General features: G+C 45.8%; 3 protein-coding genes across 6 annotated transcripts in view; 1 reads left to right on the forward strand and 2 right to left on the reverse strand.

Annotated features, from left to right (window-relative positions):
- The window catches only part of LOC100557654 (zinc finger protein 124), a 34,767-nt gene extending 14,761 nt beyond the window's left edge, over positions 1-20,006 (reverse strand). Inside the window, exons 1-2 of the mRNA XM_062973192.1 lie at positions 19,642-20,006; positions 17,058-17,184 (exon numbers count right to left, since the gene is read on the reverse strand). Coding sequence (XP_062829262.1) covers positions 17,058-17,184; positions 19,642-19,704 — 190 coding nt within the window. The 5' untranslated portion in view covers positions 19,705-20,006. The remainder of the gene's footprint in view (positions 1-17,057; positions 17,185-19,641) is intronic.
- Positions 1-25,004, forward strand: part of LOC107983768 (zinc finger and SCAN domain-containing protein 2-like) — a 98,573-nt gene that overhangs the window by 53,853 nt on the left and 19,716 nt on the right. Inside the window, exons 1-4 of one of the 4 annotated variants that reach the window (XR_010003731.1) lie at positions 198-329; positions 1,892-2,009; positions 7,053-7,181; positions 9,823-10,616. Coding sequence is in view for 2 of the 4 variants with exons in the window: in XM_062973111.1 (XP_062829181.1) it covers positions 7,334-8,476 (1,143 nt within the window). In the remaining 2 variants the exon portion in view is untranslated. Of the gene's footprint in view, positions 1-197; positions 330-1,891; positions 2,010-7,052; positions 9,674-9,822; positions 23,995-25,004 lie in introns of those variants that run through there. The other 3 variants (XM_062973111.1, XM_062973112.1, XM_062973110.1) reach the window with 3 other exon arrangements.
- LOC134297157 (gastrula zinc finger protein XlCGF17.1-like) lies at positions 13,919-16,604 on the reverse strand. Its single transcript, XM_062974277.1, has 2 exons — positions 16,559-16,604; positions 13,919-15,720 (listed from the first exon to the last, which is right to left on the reverse strand). The coding sequence occupies exons 1-2, from the start codon at positions 16,602-16,604 to the stop codon at positions 14,615-14,617; spliced, it is 1,152 nt and encodes a 383-aa protein (XP_062830347.1). The 3' UTR covers positions 13,919-14,614.

Below are 25,004 nucleotides of genomic sequence, written 5' to 3' on the forward strand. Positions count from 1 at the left end.
CGGAGGGGGGGCGGGGGCGTTCCTGCCCGGAGACCGATGACGCCAGAGAGGAAGGCGGATTCTCATTGGCGGACGCTGGGGGTTGAGAGGAAATGAAAGAAGGGGCGTGTCTGTCCGCCTGCCTCTCCGTCTCGGGCCCCGCCCCTCTGTGGGTCTCCTGCCCGCGGCCGCCATGTTTCTTGAGGGCGGAAGTGCAGCGAGAGGCGGGAAGACGGGGGGGAGGGGCCGGGCGGCGCTCTTTCCTGTCAGAAGGAAGGAAGGAAAGAAGGAAGGAGAGAGAGAGAGAGAGAGAGAGAGAGAGAGAGAGAGAGAGAGAGAGAGAGGAGGAGGTGAGTGGGGAGAGGGATGGGGGGCTCCCCCTCTGCCCTCAGGCCTTCCTTCCTTCCTTCCTTCCTTCCTTCCTTCCTTCCTTCCTTCCTTCCTTCCTTCCTTCCTTCCTTCCTTCCTTCCTTCCTTCCTCCCTCCCTCCCTCCCTTCCTTCCTTCTTCTCGGCCTTTGGGAGGGAGCGGCCTGTCTGTCTGTCTGTCTGTCTGTCCAGGGACTCTGCGGCCTGCTCTCTCCTCTGCGCATGCGTCCTCTCTCTCCCCCTCCCCCTCCCCCCCCCTCCAGAAGACTGTGACGCGCTCTTGGTGGGGCTGCCCCTGAAGAAGGCTGTTTTCATGTTTGTCTTGTTACGCATTTTCAATGGTATCCTGAGGCTTTCATGCCAAGCTGCTTTGACTCCCTTTTGGGGAGATCAAGCGGGGTATAAATATCCCAACAAACAACCACGAGCAGTTTTGGTTCTTGGCCAATGGACAGAGCAGTTCAAGCCCAACCTTCACCCTCAGTCTTCAATTCAATGTGGCTTTGTTTTTATAGGCATTCAAGGCGTCAGATGGTGCCCTTGTTGTCAGCCGCCCTCAAGGATGTAAATACGTCTCTCCCTCAAACGGATATACAGCAGAGTCTCACTTATCCAACAGAAACGGGCCGGCAGAATGTTGGATAAGCGAATATGTTGGATAATAAGGAGGCACTAAGGAAAAGCCTATTAAACATCAAATGAGGTTATGGTTTTACAAATGAAGCACCAAAACATCATGTTAGACAACAAATTTGACAGAAAAAGTAGTTCAATACGCAGTAATGCTACGTAGTAATTACTGTATTTACGAATTTAGCACCAAAATATCACGATGTATTGAAAACATTGACGACAAAAATGCGTTGGATAATCCAGAATGTTGGATAATGATGTAAATTTAGAGCAACGGGAAGAGCCAGGGAGGCAGTTCCATCTTGTCTCCTGTGCCAAAGTGACAGTGAAGGAGCAGACCTGATCGTTGGTCTAAAAAATGGAAAAGTACTTGGATCGGAGTTAATTATCCCAGAGATTCTGACATCGGATCCTGAGTGGTGGACCCTCTTCTTGGTGGCAGTCTTCACCATCATTAACAACACGGGCATCCTACCAAACCACTGGCAATTTGCCATTATAGTTCCAATCTACAGAAAAGGTGACCCTCCCGATCCTTCCAATTACTGGCCAATTAGCCTTCTATCGGTAATTGGAAAGCTTTGTGCAAAATTCCTATTAATAAAGTTGTAGACCAGGCTGGACCAGAACAAAACCATCAGCCCTGAGCAAACTGGATTCCGTAAGGATAAATCCGCCTTGGATCACTGCTTCGTACTTTCTCAAATACTCCACGTGTTACTGCATTACTCCCAGTTTTTAATCTCTCTTATCTTGACATCCATTGCTTAAACTACTAAAAAGAATCCCCCCAAAAGTTGATCTGTCTTCTATATTATTGTCCATTATTTTTAAATCTAGTAGTCCTGTCTTTCTTCTTCAATCATCATCTTGTATGTGATCTTGGTTCAATTGCTTGTCTTTTCTTTTCAGTATTTATACCCCGCCCTTCTCGCCCCGAAGGGGACTCAGAGCGGCTTACAGAACACGCATACGGCAAACATTCAGTGCCTGATTCTACAATTAACAAGGACAGACAACGCAGACACAGGTAAAAACAACTTTTCCCATCTTATTTTCGGCATCTTGGAGGCTGTGCTCAACACTGGACATGGGGGGAGGGGGGGGGCTGTCACTTCATCTTCCATGTTGAGGAGCTTCTTCCCGATCAGTGTCCTTAAGGGCATCTTTATTATCTCCCCACTGAAAGCAGTACCTATTTATCTACTCACATTTCTGCTTTCGACCTGCTTGGTGGGCAGGTGAGCTGTGGCTATTTAAAATTGAAATAGACTGAACACATTCCAATTCCAATTAACAAGTTAAAAGATGACACGATGTAACAAGTGACACAAGGTAAATGACAATATAACAAAATTTGAAAAATGTTCTGCTCCTGGTTTGAAAGTATTGTTTCCTGTTTTATTGTGCATTCCTTACTTGGAAAGGAGTTGCTCTACTCCGAAAACTTGGTTTTGTGGCTGCCACAAAGGAGTGAGAATTGAATTGGTTGAGACCTGGTGATGAGGAATTTATTGAAAAACCAGAGCAAAATGTGCTACAGCAGGATGTCCCTCCCGCAGAAACCAAGTTTTTGGGTTTGAGAAACTTTTCCCATGTTTTTGTGATGGAATCCATTAGGAAATGGCATTTCTTAAGTTCTTCTTGATTGTTCCTGGCAACTTGCTCCTTTTTAAAGAAAACTGTGGTTTCGTTGTATTTATTACCAAATGAATTTTAGAAGATTATTAGTCAAATCTGTTTGTTAGTAAGTTAGTGTTATACGTACACGAATTAATAGATACCGTTATCCTTCACCCCCCTTTCCCGCTACACAGCCTTTCTATGAACTAATGTCTCTTACATGAGGGGTTTGTCCATACTATTTAAAACAGATATAAAACAATCATCTGGTAAAGCACCACATTTTAAAATCTCATTCTTCTTGATCTCTTGTTCAGCCCATTTTGTCTTTTTTTATCTTCCGATCAGCGTTTTTAGTTCCAACTACTCATCGTTTTTTGGACTTCTCCTTTCTTTAATATCTGCTTTCACTACGTCCTGTTTTCACCATTCAAGAATATAATCTCGCTCATTCTTGTTTAAAGGCATTGTGGTCTCTTTCTTGGCCTTTGTTTCCTGTGCGCCATTCAGCATTTGCTTCAGAGGTCTGAACAACCTGTGCTCCTTGTATACTCCAACTCTTTTTGAAGAGATTTGGTTTGGCCTCTTCTTCTGGCCCCAGATCTCTTCTGTGGTATCTCCCAACTTAATTGGAGGCTTCTCTTGTTCCAGCTATAATAATAATAATAAACAACTTTATTTTTATATCCCGCCCCATCTCCCCGAAGGGACTCGGGGTGGCTCACAACAGGAACAAGCCCGAAACAACAACACAACATATTTGACAGAAACTTAAAACATTCCAACGATACACAAAATAAAATATGGACAATACATTAAAATCCAAGCAGATAAAATCAGAGTAATTAAAAGCAAACCAGTGGGGACAGGTTTCATAAAATGGTGTATCATGGAAATAAGTAACTGCGATAAAGTGCCATACGCTTTTAAAACATAAAGAAGTATTCTAATAACAGCTCTATTGGGCGTATTTATTCAAATGCGCTCCGGAACAACCATGTTTTCAATTCCCGGCGGAAAATGGGCAGGGAAGGAGCTAACCTGATTTCCTTAGGGAGAGAGTTCCAGAGCCACTGCCAAGAAGGCCCTCTCTCTCCCTCGTCCCCACCAGCCGCATTTGAGACAAAGGCAGGAGCGAGAGGAGCGCCTCCCCGGATGACCTTAGTTGACCGTTCTCTGTAACTAGCTCCTGTGATTAATCTGGCTGCTTATCTCTGAATCAACTGAAGTTTCCGAACCGTCTTCAAGGGCAGCCCCACGTAGAGTGCATTGCAGTAATCCAACCTGGAGGTGACTAAGGCGTGGACCACCATGGCCAAGTCAGACTTCACGAGGTACGGTCGCAGCTGGCGCACAAGCTTTAACTGTGCGAAGGCCCTCCGGCCACCGCTGACACCTGAGCATCAAGTGTCAGCGCTGAGTCCAGGAGGACCGCCAAGCTGCGGACCTGCGTCTTAAGGGGGAGTGCGACCCCGTCGAGCGCAGGTCGCACCCTATGCCACGATGGCCGCACGATTGACCTGGAGGACCTCTGTCTTGTCAGGATTAAGTTTCAGCTTATTCACCCTCATCCAGTCCATCACAGCCGCCAGGCATCAGTCAAGGATCTGAGGGGCTTCCTTGGATTTTGGTGGAAAGGAATAGTAGAGTTGAGTGTCATCTGTATAGGGATGGCACCCAACTCCAAAACTCTGGATGACCTCTCCCAGCGGTTTCATGTAGATGTTAAAAAAGTATGGGAGACAGAATAGAACCTTGCGGGACCCCACAGGTCAAAGGCCAGGGGTCCGAGCAGGAGTCTCCCAGCTTCACCAACTGGGAACGGCCCTCCAGGAAGGAGCGGAGCCATTGCAAAGCAACGCCCCCAATACCCATTCCGGAGAGCCGTCCCAGAAGGATACCATGGTCGATGGTATCGAAAGCCGCTGAGATGTCCAAGAGAACCAGCAGGGTCACACTCCACCTGTCAAGTTCTCTGCGGAGGTCATCCACCAAGGCGACCAAAGCCGTCTCCGTACCATGACTGGGTCTGAACCCAGACTGTAATGGATCCAGATAATTGATCTCTGTCAGGAACCCCTGGAGCTGCGAGGCGACCACCTGCTCCAGAACCTTGCCCAAAAAGGGAAGGTTCGAAATTGGCCGGTAGTTGTTAAGAAATTTGGTCTTCGGACCGAAGTAATCTCTGGGGTTGGTAGGGGGATAAGCGGGCCCTCAGGTACGCCGGCCCCAAACCATGTAAGGCCTTAAAGGTTAGTACCAGTATCTTGAAAGTAATCCGGTACTCAATTGGTAGCCAGTGCAGCTGTTGTAGAATTGGGGTGATATGCCACCTCGCCGGCACCCCGGCAAGAAGACGAGCCGCCGCGTTTTGCACCAGCTTCAGTTTCCGGATCACTGACAGAGGAAGGCCAATGTAGAGGGCGTTACAGTAACCGAGCCTCAAGATGACCGTCGCCTGGATCACCGTAGCCAGGTCGTTCCTAGAAAGGTAGGGAGCCAGTCGCCTAGCCTGACGTAGATGGAAAAACGCAGATCTGCTCACAGCAGAGACCTGGGCCTCCATTGTGAGCAGAGGGTCCAATAAGACACAAAGACTTTTTACAGAAGATGACGGACGTAGTGTCTCGCCATCCAGGGTAGGCAGCTGCATCTCCCCCCCACCCGGACGGCCCAGCCAAAGGATCTCTGTCTTCGCTGGATTCACCCTCAACCTGCTGGCACGCAACCATCCAGAAACGGCCTCAAGGCACTGATGGAAACTATCGGGTACGGAATCCGGCCGGCCCTCCATCTTCAGAATGTGTGTCATCAGCGTACTGGTGGCACTCGAGCCCAAAGCTCCGCACCAGTCGGGCAAGCGGTCGCATATAGATGTTAAATAATAGAGGAGAGAGAATAGCCCCCTGTGGGACCCCACAAGTTAGCGGAGACCTCTCGGAAACCAGGTGGTGGGGCAATAGATTGTGATCGACTGTATCAAATGCTGCTGTGAGATCCAATAACACAAGCAGCGCTGATCCGCCTTGATCCCTTTGGCAGCGAAGCTGATCTGTGATGGCAACTAGCACAGTCTCCGTCCCGTGCCCCCTACGGAAGCCGGACTGGAAGGGATCAAGTCCGGCTGTGCGATTGAGGAACTGCTGCAACTGTTCCGCTGCTGCCCTCTCAACCACCTTGCCCAGAAACGGAAGATTCGAGACTGGGCGGTAGCTAGGGGGAACCGAACGATCCAAGTCTGGTTTCTTCAGCAGCGGAGATACCATCGCCTCTTTTGAACCCTCTGGAAAAACTCCTTGCTCAAGGGAGCTATTTATTATATTCAACAGAGGTTCACGTAATCCCTCCAGGCAAGATCTTACTAGCCAGGAGGGACACGGATCGAGGGAGCAGGTGGTCGGCCTAGTTGCAGTCATCTGGTGGCACAAGCTATACCTGGTACTACCCAGATGACGGTCAGAAGCATCATCTTTAGCACATAATTTTAGTTCGAGCCACAACATTGTCTCCTGTGCAAAAGCAAACTTTTGCCTTTATTTTTCCTTCATTTACAATGTAATGTCTTCCTGTCCTTGTTGCCTTTCTATGAATCCGCTGCAGTTTGCCAATGTCCTTTCTAAAATGGACTGAACTGAGCAGAACTGGGCAGGAATCATGTCTCCCACCCAAGGGTGCTGTTGGAGTGCAGAAGGATCTGGAGGGCAGCAGGATTCCCACTCACCCTGGGGGTCTGTCCATCTGTCTCCTCTATACCGCCTTCTCTCATGTACTGCTGCTAGGCTGAGTGCCTTCCACCCTGTGCTTCTGCATCGCTATCTCTGTTTTTGTGGCATCAGTGTAGAAGTTTGCATTTTCCTTGGTTTTTCTCTTTGCCTTGGTTCTGCCTGAAGTTACATACCTTTGTGGTATAGGTTTTGTAAGAATGCAGTATGTCAAGGAACTTTGTGGCCTAATGTGCTCTCAGTGTCTCCAGGCGCCTTGCTTTAGAAACGTGGGGCAGGGATCACGCTGCAGGGAAAGAGAGGATCAGGAAAATATCTCTCCCCCAAGTTGGAGGAAGTATTTTTCTCCCAAGACTGATCACTTGGGATAGTCTGTCCATACAGATGGCCACTCAGGTTTTGAGTGGAGATGTGAAGAAGCGGGATCTAGGTAGGAAATGCTTTGCATCGTTAGCCCCTTTCCGTGTTGACCATATTATTAGAGGCCTTCCTTTACCAAGGTTGGATTAGACACAGGATCTTAGGCCGCTATCCCCTTTGCAGGGATTGTTCTTTGTTGGGCAAGTGTTAAAGTGCTTCTCAGCAGGCAACGGGCTCTTACCAGTTGGGCCAGTCTTTCTCCCCTCTTCCCCTGTGATTGCTACAGCACTAGGCTATTGTTCTTCATGTTCAATGAGATCTTTCTGTACTCTGCTCCTGATAAGATTTTCTTCTTATTCATCTCGCAGGTAACCTCTAAACGAACCTTATGAAGAAAACATTGCCCTTTGTCTTACGTCTGAAATGAAAGTACGCAGGATTAACAAGAACAAGAAATGAATTGGAGAAATTATATTTCAAGCTACATACCTTTGAATGTAAGGAAAGGAAGGATTCTGCTGTAAAAAGAGGGGTTGGTAAAGAGAAAATAAGGCTACAGCAATACAGAGACTGGGAAGAGGAAATGTCCTATTCAGGAGTCCATATCTGTGAACTTCAGGCATAATATTAGAATAATAAATGTTAAAAAATGGAAAATTCATTGTCAAAATCACACACAGGGGAGAAGCGACATAATTGTAAGGACTGTGGGAAATGTTTCATTGAGAGAAGTTCTCTTGCTAAACATCAACGAACTCACACAGGAGAGAAGCCATATAAATGTGTGGAATGTGGAAAGAGCTTCAGTCAGAGTGGACATCTGCGTATCCATCAAAGGATCCACACAGGGGAGAAACCACATACATGCATGGAATGTGGAAAGAGCTTCAGTAAGAGTGGAAATCTACGCACCCATCAAAGGACTCACACAGGGGAGAAGCCATATAAATGCATGGAATGTGGAAAGAGCTTCAGTCGGAGTGACTATCTACGTTCCCATCAAAGGACGCACACAGGAGAGAAGCCACATACATGCAGGGAATGTGGAAAGAGATTCAGTGAGAGTGGACATCTGCGTATCCATCAAAGGATGCACACAGGAGAGAGGCCACATACATGCATGGAATGTGGAAAGAGCTTCAGTGAGAGTGGAAATCTACGCACCCATCAAAGGACTCACACAGGGGAGAAGCCACATACATGCATGGAATGTGGAAAGAGATTCAGTAAGAGTGGACATCTGCGTATCCATCAAAGGATACACACAGGAGAGAAGCCACATAAATGCATGGAATGTGGAAAGAGCTTCAGTCAGAGTGGAGATCTACGCACCCATCAAAGGATCCACACAGGGGAGAAGCCACATAAATGCGTGGAATGTGGAAAGAGCTTCAGTCAGAGTGGAGATCTACGCACCCATCAAAGGATCCACACAGGGGAGAAGCCACATAAATGCGTGGAATGTGGAAAGAGCTTCATTCAGAGTGGAGATCTACGCACCCATCAAAGGATCCACACAGGGGAGAAGCCACATAAATGCGTGGAATGTGGAAAGAGCTTCAGTCAGAGTGGAGATCTACGCACCCATCAAAGGACTCACACAGGGGAGAAGCCACATACATGCATGCAATGTGGAAACAGCTTCAGTCAGAGTGGACATCTGCGTATCCATCAAAAGAGTCACACAGGGGAGAAGCCACATAAATGCATGGAATGTGGAAAGAACTTCAGTAACAGTTCGAATCTTCGTACCCATCAAAAGATTCACACAGGAGAGAAGCCACATAAATAGGACAAGTGCAAAGAAGCCAGAATGGTTGTCCAAAGAACTTCTAACGACTATGACTCAAAAGAGACATGAACAGGAAGTGGAAGGGGAAGAAATCACAAAATCATATAACCATAGAGTTGGAAGAGACCTCATGGGACATCTAGTCCAACCCCCTGCCAAGAAGCAGGAAATTCCATTCAAAGCACCCCGGACAGATGGCCATCCAGCCTCTGCTTAAAAGCCTCCAAAGAAGGTTCCACAGCTGAACTGCTCTCACAATGAGGAACTTCTTCCTTATGTTCAGGTGGAATCCCCTTTCCTGTAGTTTGAAGCCATTATTCTGCATCCTAGTTTGCAGAGCAGCAGACAACAAGCTTGCTCCCTCCTCCTTATGGGATTTTGGCCTGCATAAATAGGGGCAGAGTGTCTAGATCCAGGGAAGTCATGGCACCCCTCTATTCTGCCTTGGTCAGACCACTTTACTTGGAATCACACTGTGTCTAATTCTGGGCACTGCAATTGAAAGGAGACGTTGAAAAGCTGGAAGGTGTCCAGAGGAGGGTGACTAAAATGATCAAGGGTCTGGAGAACAAGCCCTATGGGGAGCGGCTTAAAGAGCTGGGCATGTTTAGCCTGCAGAAGAGTAGGCTGAGAGAAGAATGAATAAATGCATGTACAAGTATATATGAAAATATCAATCTGGGTTTGTAAAAGGAAGACAAATGTCACGTTTGATAGGAAGAGTATTAAACAAAATATGTGTGTCTCAAGAGAGGAAGTTAAAAGTGGGGATACTAGCATTAGATATATTTAATGCTTTGATTGTGTAGCATGGCAGATAATAAGTGAGATTATGAATTAATTTGGAATGGGAAGTAGAATAAAAGGATGATTAGAACCATTTTATTTGCTATGGTGATAGAATTATGTGCAAACGCCATCCAAAAAGGTAAGAATGTAGAAGGTGTAGGAATAAAGGAAAAGCAGAAGGTGAGCTTATTTGCTGATGACACATTGTTATTGATTAAATATATGGGTAGGTCAAATGGATAGGAGAAAGGATCATTGAAAGATATTTGGGAAAACAGTGGGTTTATATTATACAAAGAAAGAAGAAAAAGACTTTATAGAACAGAGCTATACGGGAATTAGAATCAAGAACAAATTAAAATACCTGGGTGTAAGTATAACAAAGGACTTAAAAGAAATAGAAGAGGTAAATGAGGAAAATAGCATTGAGGAAAATAGTTCGAAAAAATTAATACACATCTATCTTGGTTTGGAAAGACAGCAATACTAAAAATGAAAATGCTTCTGAGGATAAACTTTATACTTACATATATCTTATATTTATAATGCAATTTCAGATTACAGAAGAAGAGTTGAATACATTATTTCTTTGCAACATTTCTACCCCACCTTTCTCCACCCCAAAGGAGACTCATTTGGACAAATGATAAATACTGTAATGGCAGTCAAAGAAATTGACAAAACAAGTTACAGAACAGATCTCAAAAAGAAGAAGGATTAGCGCTTCCTCATATCAAAAAATATTATAAGGCAAACAGACTGAGATTGGTTATACAAGGAATGATGAAAAGGAGGATGTAGAATAGTTAATAATGGATTCAGGAAAAGTGGAGGAAGAAATTCGTAATATGTTTTAAAATAGTTTATGAAAAAAAAAATAAGGTAAACTGGGAACCCAATGTTGAGTAATGCATTAGAAATATGGAACAAATACAGGAGAAAGTTAATAACAGATGGCTCAATAATAACCCCAATTATAATGGAAAAGACATTTCCAAAAAATAAAAAATATATATGATGGATAAAAAAATTAAGGGGAAAAACTTAGATAAAATAGGGGATTGGCCAAAGGTTGGAATGAAGAAAGAAAAGATTAGGAAGATAAAAATTTGAAAGGAATATCCAGTAAAATTTCTAAAATATTAATTGAAAAAAACAAAGGAAAAGTAAAGAATAACACCTTCAAGAAGATTTGGAAAGAAGATATAGGAATGAAAATCAATGAAACAGAGGGGTTACAATTATGGGGACAAAGACACTTGAAAAATATATCCATATGTGTTAAAGAAAATTATTATTTAGTTGATATGGAAATGGTACCTCACACCCATAAGAATAGGAAATATAAATAAAAACTCAAACAATTGCTGGAGAGGATGCCAAAAATCGGGAACATACATACATATGTGGTGGCTGTGTCAATATAGAAATAATTTCTGGGGAAAGGTATTAAGAGAGATAGAAGACACAATGAACATTCAAATAGAAAGCAGTCTTAGCATGGCTTTATTCTCATTATATAATAATAAACAGTTGGAAAAAGAGGACAAAGATGCGATAACAAACGCATTAACAATTGCAAGACTGCTTATAGCAAGGAATTGGAAAAGGGAAATAAATATAGAGATAGAAGAATGGTATAAGGAAGTATGGAAACTGGGAAGAAATGATAGGTTGACGTGGAGAGGGATTTAGAAACAAAGTGGTTGTGATGATGTCTGGAGAAAATGTATTGGAAGAGGATTCAAAAAGAAAGACAGAATTACCTCCTCAAGAGGGAATGAAAAGGAATTTTGGACAGATGATAAATAAAAAAAGTGACTTGGGGGAGGGAACACGGTGGTGAGGGTAAGAAATCTGTATAAGCGTGAAAATAACAGTAGATGCCAAATGTTAATGTATTGTAGATTGTACTGAATATTATGTGGCTGCTGTAAAAGGATGTACGAATTGTTTTTTAAAAAATTAATAAATGTATTTGTAATTTGTATAAATATGCATTTGTTTTTCTTTCTTGTATTTGAATATAAATTATTTTTAAAAACAGATTATGATGTAGCAGCTATAAAAGCCAATGTGATTCCAGGCTGTCCCGATAGGAGGATTCTGTCTATATCCAAGGAAGTCACGGCCTCCTTTCTTCCGCTTTGGTCAGACTCACCTGGAATGACCCTTTCTCCAGGTCTCGGTCCCACAATTCAAGACGGATATTGACAGGTCAGAATATCTCCAGAGACGGGATGTAGAGAAGGGCGGAGAGAGACAGCTGGGTATGTTTCACTTGGAGGAAAGAAGGAAGGGCTTCTCCTCGGCAGGAAGGAAATGTTGGATCCCAAAAGGGTTGGCCGTGGTCAGGATGAGAGGTGGACGGAGAGGAAAGGCGTGTCCATGAGACCCCGTGTTGCCTCCTCCTGGAATGGACTCCTAGGACCCTAGAGCCGGAAGAGACCCCCAAGGGCCACCCCGTCCTGCCCCTGCCATGCAGGAAGGCACAATCAAAGCACTCCCGATAGATAGCCTCTGCAGAGAAGCCTCCAGAGAAGGACACTCCACCACACTCTGAGGCAGCCTAGGCCACTCTCCAACAGCCCTTACTCGTTCTTATTGTGTATCTTTGTATATTAAGAGAAGACCTGTAAATAGTTATAAGTAGTGAATAAATCAAGAATAAAACCTCCAAGGACTTTGGATGAAAGTCAGAACTCGAGTGTTTATTCAAAGAGACGAACTACTTTACAAGGCCAGAGGCTGTGAAACTGTGACCAGGACTCTGCAGTGTTTTGGGGGTTGGAATCCACTCCTTGCCTATGAGACAGTCTGTCCCATTGTATAGCTGGAGGAGGCCGTGAGAGGACTGAATTCACCTGCCTGTCTAGCAGGGGTCTTGTGTGTGTGTTTTCCTCTGCTTCTCCTTTCCTTCCATCACTCATTAACACTGACTAGTTGTGCAGGCCTCACCTACACAACAGAAAGCATTTCCTGAAGGTAAGAGCTGTTCAGTAGTGGAGTCTGCTCCTATCGGGAGTCCATAAGAGTCTCCTTTGGAGGTTTTTAAGCTGAGATGGTATGCCCATCTGTTGGGGGTGCTTTGGTGGTTTATTCCTGTGTGGTCTGAAGATGATTAGCCCCTCAGCACACAACCCAAACTGACTGGGAGGAGGAGGAGGAGATGTGTGTTCTTTCGCCATGAAACCACTGATCCCGTGGGTCGTGGAGTCCAGCCCCATTCTCTCCAAGCAGCGTCACCAGCCAGAGCATCCTCCGCAGGTCGCTCTCCAGCCCCTTTTTGGGGTCATCCAGAGAGAGGAACCCGCACTTGCCTTCTTACCCAAATCAGAGATTCACAGAATAGTATATTTGGAAGAGACCACGAGGGCCATCTAGTCCAACCCCCTTCTGCCAGGCAGGAAAAGCAGAATCCCTTGCCAGAATCCCCGCAGGGTTCAATACTGTCTCCCACGCTGTGTAACATCAACATGAAGCCGTTGGGAGAGATCATCTGAAGTTTTGGAGTTCAATGTCATCTGTACGCAGAGGTCTTCCTTGTCAGTCGCAAGGCCAAACAGGGCACAGGGTCACAGCCTGTGTTGGATGGGTTACCTGTCCAAACGTCTCTCCCCTTATGAACCATCTCGGAGTCTAAGACCGTCTGGAGAGGCCCTGCTCTCAATCCCGCCCTCTTCGCTGGCATGATTGGCAGGGATGAGAGACAGGGCCTTCCTTCTCGGTAGTGGAAAGGATGGGAAGAGAAGAGACAAAGGAAGGAAGGGCAAGAGAAAAGAAGACAAAGGAAGAGAAGGAAGGAAGGGGAAGAGAAAATATGGCAAAGGAAAATATGGGAAGAGAAGAGAAAAAGGAAGGAAGGACAAGAGAAAAGAAGACAAGGGAAGGGAAGGAAGGAAGAGGAAGAGAAAATAAGGCAAAGGAAAATATGGGAAGAGAAGAGAAAAAGGAAGGAAGGGCAAGAGAAAAGAAGACAAAGGAAGGGATGGAAGGAAGGGGAAGAGAAAATAAGGCAAAGGAAAATATGGGAAGAGAAGAGAAAAAGGAAGGAAGGACAAGAGAAAAGAAGACAAAGGAAGGGAAGGAAGGAAGGGGAAGAGAAAATAAGGCAAAGGAAAAGATGGGAAGAGAAGAGAAAAAGGAAGGAAGGACAAGAGAAAAGAAGACAAAGGAAGAGAAGGGAAGGAAGGAAGAGGAAGAGAAAATAAGGCAAAGGAAAATATGGGAAGAGAAGAGAAAAAGGAAGGAAGGACAAGAGAAAAGAAGGCAAAGGAGGGGAAGGGAAGGAAGGGGAAGAGAAAAGAAGGCAAAGGAAGGGACAAGAAGACAAGGATAGAAGGAAAGAAGGAAGAAAGGGGAAGGAAGGGCAAGAAAAAAGAAAGCAAAGGAAGGGAAGGTTAGAAGGCAGACCGTATTTTAGTTCTTGCGAACCACTGGTAGTCCGTGGACCGCTGGTTGAGAGCCACTGTCTGAAAGGGAAGGGGCTAACTCTGGATCCCTCCCATAACGGCTATTTACAATATTCAAGCTGACCAGTCCTGACTAAAGAGGAAAACAGAGGATGTGTCTGTAGGGGCACAACGTTCACAAACTGGACATTTAAACCAAGGTGGAAATGGAGCTGGAAACTAAGACCAGAGGAACAAGTGATGGAATCACATATGGTTTATTTCTTTTCAGACGAGGTGACAAGACAATCATATTTAACTCTCTGAATGTCAGGATGCAAAAAGATCAGCATTCTCCAAGCTGTTCTTTTCACACCTGACTACAACAAATCGGATAAAGAAGACCATTGGCTGGGAAGGCTGGTTTATGACGGGGTCTGGTCTTCAAACGTGGGAAAGGACAAAAGGAAAGGGAGGTGTGAATGGAGAAGAAGAGACGTGAAGGGAGGAGGGAAGCAACCACCCAATATACTGAGGGGAAAGAGCGGAAGACGGGCAGTAGAAGCTTTGCGGCCATTTTGGCAAGGCGGATTCAATAAAGTTTTCCATAGCTACAAGCTGTGTGAGCCTATCTTTGTCTCCTACACCTTCCAGGAACTGACACTGAAGAAGTGGTCCTCAACCTGTGGGTCCCCGGGTGTTTTGGCCTACAACTCCCAGAAATCCCAGCCAGTTTACCAGCTGTTAGGATTTAGGGGAGTTGAAGGCCAAAACATCTGTGGACCCACAGGTTGAGAACCACTGCTCTGAGGGATTGTCACACAGAGCTTGCTTTCTGCTGCTCCAGAGAACAGACCTCCAACTTACAGGTTCAAATGACAAGAACGGGGACTCCACCAAATCTGACGCAGAACTTCTCAAAGTTTGAAATCAGACATTTACACACAATGGCTGTTTTTTAGCCGGTATGTGTTCTCTGGTGCTGGTTAAGGGCTGAACTCTGAGTAAAACATTTTCCACATTCATGGCATTTATATGGCTTCTCTCCTGTGTGGCTTCTTTTGTGCCTCGCCAAGTGTGAACTGACAGGAAAACATTTCCCACACTCCTGGCATAGGTATGGCTTCTCTCCTGTGTGGAGTCTTTTGTGCCTCACCAAGTCTGAACTGTAAGCAAAACATTTCCCACACTCCTGGCATTGGTATGGCTTCTCTCCTGTGTGGAGTCTTTTGTGGCTCACCAAGGTTGAACTGCAAGTAAAACATGTCCCACACTCCTGGCATTGGTATGGCTTCTCTCCTGTGTGGACTCTTTTGTGCCTCACCAAGGCTGAACTTTCAGCAAAACATTTCCCACACTCCTGGCATTTGTATGGCTTCTCTCCTGTGTGGAGTCTTTTGTGCCTCACCAAGGCTGAACTTTCAGCAAAACATTTCCCACACTCCTGGCATTGGTGTGGCTTCTCTCCTGTGTGGAGTCTTTTGTGGCTCACCAAGGTTGAACTGCAAGTAAAACATTTCCCACACTCCTGGCACTGGTATGGCTTCTCTCCTGTGTCGAGTCTTTTGTGCTTCAACAAGTCTGAATGGGAAGCAGAACATTTCCCACACTCCTCACATTTGTATGGCTTCTCCCTGGTGTGGACTCTTTTGTGGCTCACCAAGGCTGAACTTTCAGCAAAACATTTCCCACACTCCTGGCATTGGTGTGGCTTCTCTCCTGTGTCGAGTCTTTTGAGCCTCACCAAGGCTGAACTGGAAGCAAAACATTTCCCACACTCTTGGCATCTGTATTGTTCCTGACCTGTGTGAAATTTCTTGTGTTTCACCACACATTTTGCAGATACTTTCCCTTTAAGATGGCTTTTCCCAACATCAAGTGTCTTGTGAAGGACAAGTGCCACATTTTGGGTAAAACATTGCCCACATACAATGCATTTGTTGGGCCTTTCTCTGGCAGAACCTCCATCTTCTCTGTGGGCTTGCTGGTGTCGATGAAGGCACCCGTTGTGTCCCAAATGCTTCCTGTACTTGGTGCATACATGGCTCTTCTCCCCGTTATCTACTGTGAAGAAGAACAGAAACAATCATTCCTCAGTGTGAGTGATAAGGAAGTGGGATAAGAAGTGGACTGAAATGATCCTTAAAACAACATAGACCTAGAAGAAACAAAGATATGCATGTTGTCCTTTCCCCTCCCCTTGTTCAGTGAAGATGGACCCTGGTTGTCTGCCTGGAGCCTCTAAGAGAGAGATGAGTAACATACGCTCCTGAGGCTCCCTGTTGCTCAGCCCAGCCCGGTTTTTTATTCCGTCTCCTTCTCTCTGGGGAATGGATGCCTTTTCCCTTCACATCCAAATGCTTGCCTTTTTCTCTAGCTTTAGACTTTACCAACTACCACCCATTTCACCATCCTTCTCTCCTTTTTATTTCTCTCCCCCAATCCCAGTTCTTTTCCCATGCTCCCTTAAGGTTGGATTTTTCCGCTCCAACGTAGAACATCCCATACCTAATTTCAGAGAACAGCAGAGTCTCGCTTATCCAACATAAACTGACCAGGAGAACACTGGATAAGTGAAAATGTTGGATAATAAGGAGGGATTAAGGAAAAGCCTATTAAAGGTCAAATTATATTATGATTTTAGAAATTAAGCACCAAAGATCATGTTTTACAACAAATTGACAGGAAAAGCAGTTCAATACATGGTAACATTATGGAGAAATCACTGTGTTTACAAATTTAGCACCAAAACATAGCAATGTATTGAAAGCATTGACTACAAAAAATATTTACTACTAAAAAATTGACTATAAATATAGAATTGCATAAAACAACACTGTCGGAAGTTAAATTTCTAAAAAGTTCAGTCTTGTGAAGATTTTTTAAAATCTGTGACCCTTGCCTGCTTTTCCGACGATTGCCATTTCTCTTCTGCCAAGTCTCGCCATCTTTGCGGCACCATTATGTCGATCCCCATTGCTTCTTCCTGTTGCTCGATGTGTGTCATTGTGGTTTCTAGAGCCCTAACCCTATCCTTGTGTGAGATTCTGAGAGGCTCCACAGTTGATGCTTGATCAACCATTCTCCGGCCTCTCTCTCCAGCCAATCTGCTTCCTCCCTCTCCTTGCCTCTCACACAAACACTGAGAGAGAGAGAGAGAGAGAGAGAGAGAGAGAGAGAGAGAGAGAGAGAGAGAGAGAGAGAGAGAGAGAGAGAGGCTTCGATTTGACCCGTTATGGAAATCTTCCCACTTGAGTCTGAATTGGTGCTAATGTTATATTATTATTATTATTTCATATATTTCTAAGACAAGCCCTGCCCTGCAGACCCTCAGTGACTGTGACGATTTAGGCTAATACTGCCTTTTGAAACAGAAATCCCCATCAGTGAGGGAGCCTTACCGAGAGAGTCCACAATCCCATTCATCTCCTCCATGATCTGCTTGTGCAAGGCTTTCTGGTCCGGATTCAGGAGAACCCACTCCTCCAGGGAGAAATCCACAGCAACGTCCTCAAAGGCAATTGGGCCCTGGCGAAAGAAGAAAAAATTCCCTTCTCACATGTCAAGGAAAATAATGACAAGAAATTCTTTAAAGTAGATTTACATTTCTGTTGGTTGTTTGAAAAGGAAAGGGCGAAGGCCTCCATGACACAGTTGTAAGCTTTCTAGAGACGACGGGTTGGTCACAGTCAGAACCATTTCTTAATTGATATGTAGAATCAGGAATGGAATCTGAGCATGTTCCAGCCCAGAACTGGACACAGTATTATTCCAGGTGAGGTCTCGTCATAGCAGAAAGAAGGTCACCTCAATCTAGACACGATATTCCTTGGGATGCAGCCCAAAATCTCATACTCTTTTCAGCTGCTGCATCACATTGTTGGCTCATGTTCCACTTGTAGTCCTCTAACACTCCAAGATCCCATCATATGAATGACTGTCAAGCCAGGTGTCGCCCATCCTGTACCTGTGCATGGCATTTTTATCGTTCCTAAGTGTACTACCCTACATATATTCTTGTTGAAATTAATTAGGTTAGTTTTGGCCCAGCTCTCTAATATGTTCAGGCCATTTTGAATTCTGATCCTATCTTCTAGACTGTCAGCTATACCTGCTAATCTGGTGTCATCTGAAAATATGATACGCATGTTGAGCAGTACTGGGCCCAGGACAGAACCCTGCGGCACTCCACCCTTTGTCGCTCAAACCATTACAAATCCACCGAACAGGAGTATTATCCAGCCCACTTTTTACTAGTTGTTGGTAAAACCATGGAAGGCTTTTCCAAAGGTCTTACTGAAAGCAAGAGGTGCTACACCCACTGCATTTCCTTAATCTACCAAGCATGTAACTCTACTGAAAAACACATTAGTCTGGCATGACTTGTTTTGGAGAAACCCATCTTGCCCTTCAGTGACCACAGCCTTTTTTCTAAGTGATTCCAGACGGCCTTCTTCATGATCTGTTCCAACATCTTCCCTGTTATTTAGGTCAAGATAACAGGCAACTTCAATGCAAGGGTAGGATCTAGTTTGGTAAATGTATTGAGAGAAGAGGGCCTGGAGGAAGATCCCTTCAACTCTCTCCTGACACCAGAAGCCCGACACTCTAAGGACCAAGCGTGCAACCAAGCCGGAAAGTGCCTGACCAAAATGGCCATGCAGCTCAACCTGTCCCGGCTAAATGGACTTACTCAGTTTCCTGACTCTGGAGAATATACATTGGTCTCATCAAGGAACTCTGGTGTCATAGACTATCTTCTGACTTCATCCTCCATAGCTAGCGACATTCATTCATTTGGTATCGACAATTCCTTGCTTAGTGATCATCTATCTCCCACTTCCCCTGGTTTTGGAGAGAAGCAGCACTTCCCCACCTGGACAAGCCTACCCACAATACACTAGGCTGAAGCGGAACCTTAAGATGAAGGGGGTGTGCCTAGATATCTTGAACTCTTATGAAGTGCTGTCCATAGAAACTATGATCATTGAAATCCCAGATTTCGAGGAAGCGATCACCGGGTTTGAATCCCTTATAAAACCTTTCTTTTAAAAATGATACGATTGGCAAAGAATGCTGAGGCAACCCAGGGTCAGATCCAAAAATTGGTTCGATAAAGAGTGCATCATAGCAAACAAACAGATCCGCTCCCTCTATAATGATTATTGATCCACATCAAACTATCCCCTCCTTATAAACATTCGAGAGTCTAAACAGCTGCTCCAACTGCTTATGGGCCAGGTCAAGATAACTGGATGGTCATTGTTAGGGGACATCTTTTTGGTCCATTCTTGGAGACAGAGACAACCTTTGCCTCCTCCAGCCTGCTGGGACTTCTCCTGTTCCCAAAAATGAACAAAGAGGATTGCCAGTGGTTCTGAGATTACTGCTTTTAGTTCAATACTCTTGGGTGTAGTTCACCTGGCCCTGGAGACTTGGATTCATTGAGCGTGGCCAGGTATTCCTGGATCACTTCTTTACCCATTTTGGGTTGCATTTTCCCAATTTCTCCATCTTGCTCAGGTAGAATACCGATTTCCTCTTGGGAAAAGACTGAGGCCATGTTCTAACTCTTCCCTATCCCTGGTTAGCATCTCACCACCTTCTCCAGGCACAGACCCTACTCTTGGCTCATTTCTTCTTCTGACCTCATTTTCTGATTTAGATGGTTAGGCCTTTTCCCGACTTATGCGGTTTACTCGTTTACATTCTTTGGTGATCCCCCTCTTTCCCATTTCCTGTACATGTCCCTTTTCAATCATAGCTCCGTTGAAAGTTCTTTGAACATCCATTCTGCTTTCTTTAGTTTTCTCTTCATTTTTTCCCCCTCCTTGTTGCAAATGTTTGCAATTGTGCCTTCAGTATTCCACTTCTAAGGAAAAGTATTTAATCTTGTCAGTTTCAACCGATGTTTGATAATTAAGCCTGGAACCAAAGGCACCCCGGTAGGCCCAGCCCTCCTCTCCCAGGAATCCTTCTGCTTACCTGACTCAATCCCACTCCATCGCAAAGGGGGAGAAACGACTGAGGATTCGGCAACAGCATCATTCCAGACCCTGGAGAGAGAGCAAGGGGTGGAAAGCTGGTCACATAAACAGGCCTCAGAGGTGACCATTGCAGTCCTATAAAGAGACCGATGAGGAAACGGCCCTAAGAACACAGGCGCATTCAACAGCCCAAGAAGATGTACAATGTGAGGGTTTAGGACTTGATCTCGCAAGCCCTGCTGTGAGAATGTTCAACTGAAACTAGCACTGGGCTTGGTGTTTCAATTGACTAAAGTGATTCTTTGCTGTCTGTTTGTCTTCCAGCTCAGTTTCAAGACTCATCTTCGCTTAGGGTCCCACCTGGGAAGACACTGAAGGGCTGCATTTTCAGTCCTATCACGGCCCTAAGAACACAGGCGCATTCAACAGCCCAAGAAGATGTACAATGTGAGGGTTTAGGACTTGATCTCGCAAGCCCTGCTGTGAGAATGTTCAACTGAAACTAGCACTGGGCTTGGTGTTTCAATTGACTAAAGTGATTCTTTGCTGTCTGTTTGTCTTCCAGCTCAGTTTCAAGACTCATCTTCGCTTAGGGTCCCACCTGGGAAGACACTGAAGGGCTGCATTTTCAGTCCTATCACAAGAAAGAAAACTACAAATCAAACTGAAATCACACTGTTAGCAACCCAATGCGTACATATAACAACAACAACAAGTCCAACAATAATTTAATTTATTTATCATCCCCCTGAAGCACAAAACCCCAAAACTCACGGGAGAGTTCCTTCTCACCCTGCAAGGCGGCAGCCCCGTCTCCTTCCCGCTTCAGCTCCTTCTGCCTGAGACTCTGGGTGGTGTCTGGTGGAGATTCCTCTGGTGCAGGGACTTCCATGGAGTTATTATTATGGGCCTGGAAGAGCACAGAGCGTTCCAGAAGGAGTTTGGAAAAAGTTCAGAAATATCACAGACCTCTAGACCTTTTTGGAAAGAATAACTCTGAGATGGGAACCTAGTTTGGAACCAATGCCCCCCTCCCCCTCCCATCATTGTCCATGTTCTATCTTGAGCAGAGCATCAACCAAGCTGAGGGTAGAGATGGAGGGGCAGAGCAGGTGGGGAAAGAGGCCGAGGGAGCAGGGCTTTGCTTATCCCCCACATTGGTCCCATCTTGGAAGAAAGGCAGGATGTACGTTCAACCTGTCCATCAGTCCCCAGGTTAGTGAAACCCAGAGGGAATGCTCTCACCTGTCCTTCCTGCTCCTTGTCCTCGGCCCGACTCAGGAGGAAGCCTTCCGCCAGGGCCACCGCCTGGGAACAGGTCTCTGCCCCACACTCTCGGACCCAGCTCCCCATCTCTGGGGGCAGGATGCTCAGGAACTGCTCCAGGGTCACCAGGTCCAGCACCTCGGCCTTGGTGTGCTGCTCTGGCTTCAGCCACTGGCGGCACAGATCGTGGAGACGACTGCAAACTCCTCTGGGTCCTTCACCCTCTTGGTAGGAGGATTGCCTGAAGCGCTGGCGCTGTGTGTCCGAGCTGTCAAGGTCCACACTCAGGGACTCATGTCTGGTTCTTTCCCAGGATTCCCCACTGCCCCCAGGTCCTGCTTCAGGCCCACGTGAGTTGGGTCTCTCCATGTTGGAACCACTCTGGTGAAGAACCCAACCGTATCCAAGATGTTTTTCCTCCCTCTTCTTTCTTTCAAGGGAAAGAAATCCCTCCACAGGCTCTACTCCAAGATTCTCGGCCCAAAACCACATTTCCTCTGTGAAAGAAAGGCAGAAAGGTTGTGGGACCAGGCTTTTGAGCAATACTAGCAGCAGAAATGACAACTGTATGATCCAAGGTATGATGACAGACCCGGTTTGGACTTGAGAATGGGAAGAGCTCTGGTAAAAATGACGAAAATTTACAAGGAGTCACACAATTAAATAAAATTTCAACAAAATGATACATAGATGGTACAAAACTCCAGAAAAACTCTCAAATACAGACACACACACACATGTTGGGACTTGCCCAAAAGCTAACGAAATTCTGAATAAAAATCCACAGAGACATGGAAACTATTCTAGAGTAAAAAATCCTATTAAGACCAGAACCTTTTCTACCGGGAACCATCAAGAAAGACTCTTTCTTTATATGACAACAGAAGCAAGAACTGAATACGCAAAACTATGGAAACAAGAAGACATGCCAACACCAGAAAACTGGACGACAAAAGGTTTCGAAATGGCCAAAAAGGACAAACTAACTTTAGCTGTACAACAAACAAATACACAGAAACTTCAAGAAGAATGGAAACCCTTCATTGAATTCATAAAGAAGCAAAGGAAGATGACCACGGCAGGATCTGTTGACTAAAATATTATTAATAGTATACAGTTACATTTTGTACTATCTCTAAACTCTTTATTCAAGAGACTTTGAATAATTGACCTATCAACACTCTTTGATTAGAATATAAAAGGTTGCAAGCCTTGTTAATTTGATATTTTAGAGCGACACACATATATACAAATACATATTTGTGTAGTATTTAAATAAAAGAAGAGAAGATAACAAACATAGTGAATTATCACCCAGTCAATACTAATTTACTAAGAAAAGGAATGGATATTTTAGATCTATATGGCAGTCGTTATAATGAGATGAAATACATGCAAAGAACGGGAAAAGAAGGCGGGAAGGAGACCGGGTAGCGTGGGAAGGCAAGACTACTGGTTCTGTGTTTGTTTCTGCCTCAGAGGACATTTGGATCTTCCAAAATTTTAAGCCATGTGTCTAATAGTAGGGCTTGGGTTAAAGATATGGATGCAATCGCTACAACAACAACAAGGCTTCTCTTCCCCCCTCCACCCCCGTCCTCTTCATCAGTTGCACCGTAGACATTGATATAGTTCTTTTAAAATATATATACAGTAGAGTCTCACTTATCCAACACTTGCTTATCCAATGTTCTGGATTATCCAACGCATTTTTGTAGTCAATGTTTTCAATACATCGTGATATTTTGGTGCTAAATTCGTAAATACAGTAATTACTACGTAGCATTACTGCGTATTGAACTACTTTTTCTGTCCTATTTGTTGTCTAACATGATGTTTTGGTGCTTAATTTGTAAAATCATAACCTAACTTGGTGTTTAATAGGCTTCTCCTTAATCTCTCCTTGTTATCCAACATATTTGCTTATCCAACGTTCTGCCGGCCCGTTTATGTTGGATAAGTGAGACTCTACTGTATATTTAAATATACACCATTGGTTATACCGTGGACCCATAATATTCCATACATTTTTGCATCCACTGTTATTTTCACCCTTTTATATTTACTTGTATTCCCTCCCCCCCTCAAAAGCCATGTCTTTTCTCCCTCCTCTTCTGTCCCAATTTCCTCTCCTCTCGTGGAGGCCATTTCCCGCCCTTCTTCCTGAATCCCCTCCCAATCCCTCTTCTCCAGACACCCACGGGAACCCCTCTGTCTCCCTGTCCCCCTTGGAACCGTGGTGGGGGTCGTGGCCTGTGTCCCGGGGGGAGGGCCGGAGAGGGAGGGAGGGAGGGAGGAGGAGGCCTCGGAACCAGACTCACCGGGAGAGAGAGAGAGAGAGAGAGAGAGAGGGAACCTGTGGGCCTGAGTTTGGCCTCTTCACCGGCCAGGACTGGGCAGCAGCAGCAGTAGAGGCCGGCCGGAGGGAGGGAGGGAGGGAGGGGGGCGGGAAGGCGCCGGCGGGTCTGCTCGGAGACTGGTGACGCCCGATTCCCATTGGCGGTTCCCTAGAATGACCGTTAGTGGCAAAATGGCGGAGGAAACGGTCAGGGGAAATCCTGCCCGGAGACAGATGACGCCGGAGAGGAAGGAGAATTCCCATTGGTGGTTCCGTAGAATGACCGTTAGTGGCAAAAATGGAGGAAACGGTCAGGGGAGATCCTGCCCGGAGACAGATGACGCAGTAGAGGAAGGAGAATTCCCATTGGTGGTTCCGTAGAATGACCGTTAGTGGCAAAATGGCGGAGGAAACGGTCAGGGGAGATCGTGCCCGGAGACAGATGACGCCGGAGAGGAAGGAGGATTCCCATTGGCGGGTCCTGGGCGTCGTGGAGAAAACAAAGGAGTCTCTCTCTCTCTCTCTCTCTCTGAGGCTCCAGTGCCGTTCAACTCCCGCGAAGCCCCGCCCTTCTATGGGTTTCCTGCCCGCAGCCGCCATTTTCCTTCCGGGCGGACGTCCAGCGAGGGGGCGGGGCTCCGACGACGTCTTTCCCTGTGAGCTCACTTCCGGAGGAGGCGGCGGCGAAGGGGGGCCTTGTTGAGAGAGAGAGAGAGAGAGAGAGAGAGCGGGAAGAAGGAGGGAGAGGTGAGTGGGGGCGGGGCTCGTTTCCCCCCCGTTTCGTGCCCCTCCCCCCCCTTCGGCCCGGCCTTTGTGAGGGAGGGAGCGGGACACTCCGAGGCCTGTGGTGCTCTGGGGGCCACGGCGGCGCCTCTGCGCATGCGCCGCCCTCTCCTGGGCCTGCCCTGCCCCTCCCTCCCCCCTCCCTCCCTCCCCACGTGACCTGCCTTGAACCGGGTGAAAGGAGATGGTCTGGGCTCGGATCCTGGGATGCAGGTCACGTGGGCCTCGCCTCAGCTGCTCCCTTCTCGGCCTCATGAGACTGGGATGATCCCTTTGGAAAAGCCAGGTTTCCCTTTTCCGCCCACTGACTTCTTCTGTGCTGCACGAGAGAGTTTATATGTATTTATTTTATGCATTTTGAATATTTTTTTAATGTTAAACGCCATCAAATGGAACCATATGTTTGTCACTCAGAGTCCCTCTATGCGGGAGTGAGGGAGGGGGGGGGAATATAAAACAGTAAATAATTTTCTCTTCCTGTCTCCTCTTCTCCATTATAAAGACACATGGATCCTTCATCTCTCCAAATGTATGGAACACAATCCTTGTGCCAGAGAAATAGGTTTTAAACAGAGGGTCAGTTCATGGTCCTCAGACTGTTCGGGACTCGGAATATAGTTTGTTGTTCAAGTTGTTTCAGGTTTAGGGCAACCCTAGGGCAACTGTTTCAGACAATTTCCTTGTTAAGATTGAATCCTAGGCAGTTTGACGTTTTCTGTTGAAGTGGGAATGATTGTATATAGAGTTGTTTAAATGTCATTGAGTTATAGTGTTGCAATGTGAGCTGGAGATTGCATCATGCTGTCTGCTGTCCACTATGCGAGTGTGTAAAGCAGGGGTCCTCAAACTTTTTAAGCTGAGGGCCGGTCCACAATCCTTCGGACTGTTGAGGGGCCGGATTATCATTTGAAAAAAAAATACAAGCAAATTCCGATGCACACTGCATATGTCTTATTTGTAGTGCAAAAACAACA

Source organism: Anolis carolinensis, chromosome 2 (genome assembly GCF_035594765.1).
Source record: "Anolis carolinensis isolate JA03-04 chromosome 2, rAnoCar3.1.pri, whole genome shotgun sequence".
Classification (NCBI taxonomy): Eukaryota; Metazoa; Chordata; class Lepidosauria; order Squamata; family Dactyloidae; genus Anolis; species Anolis carolinensis.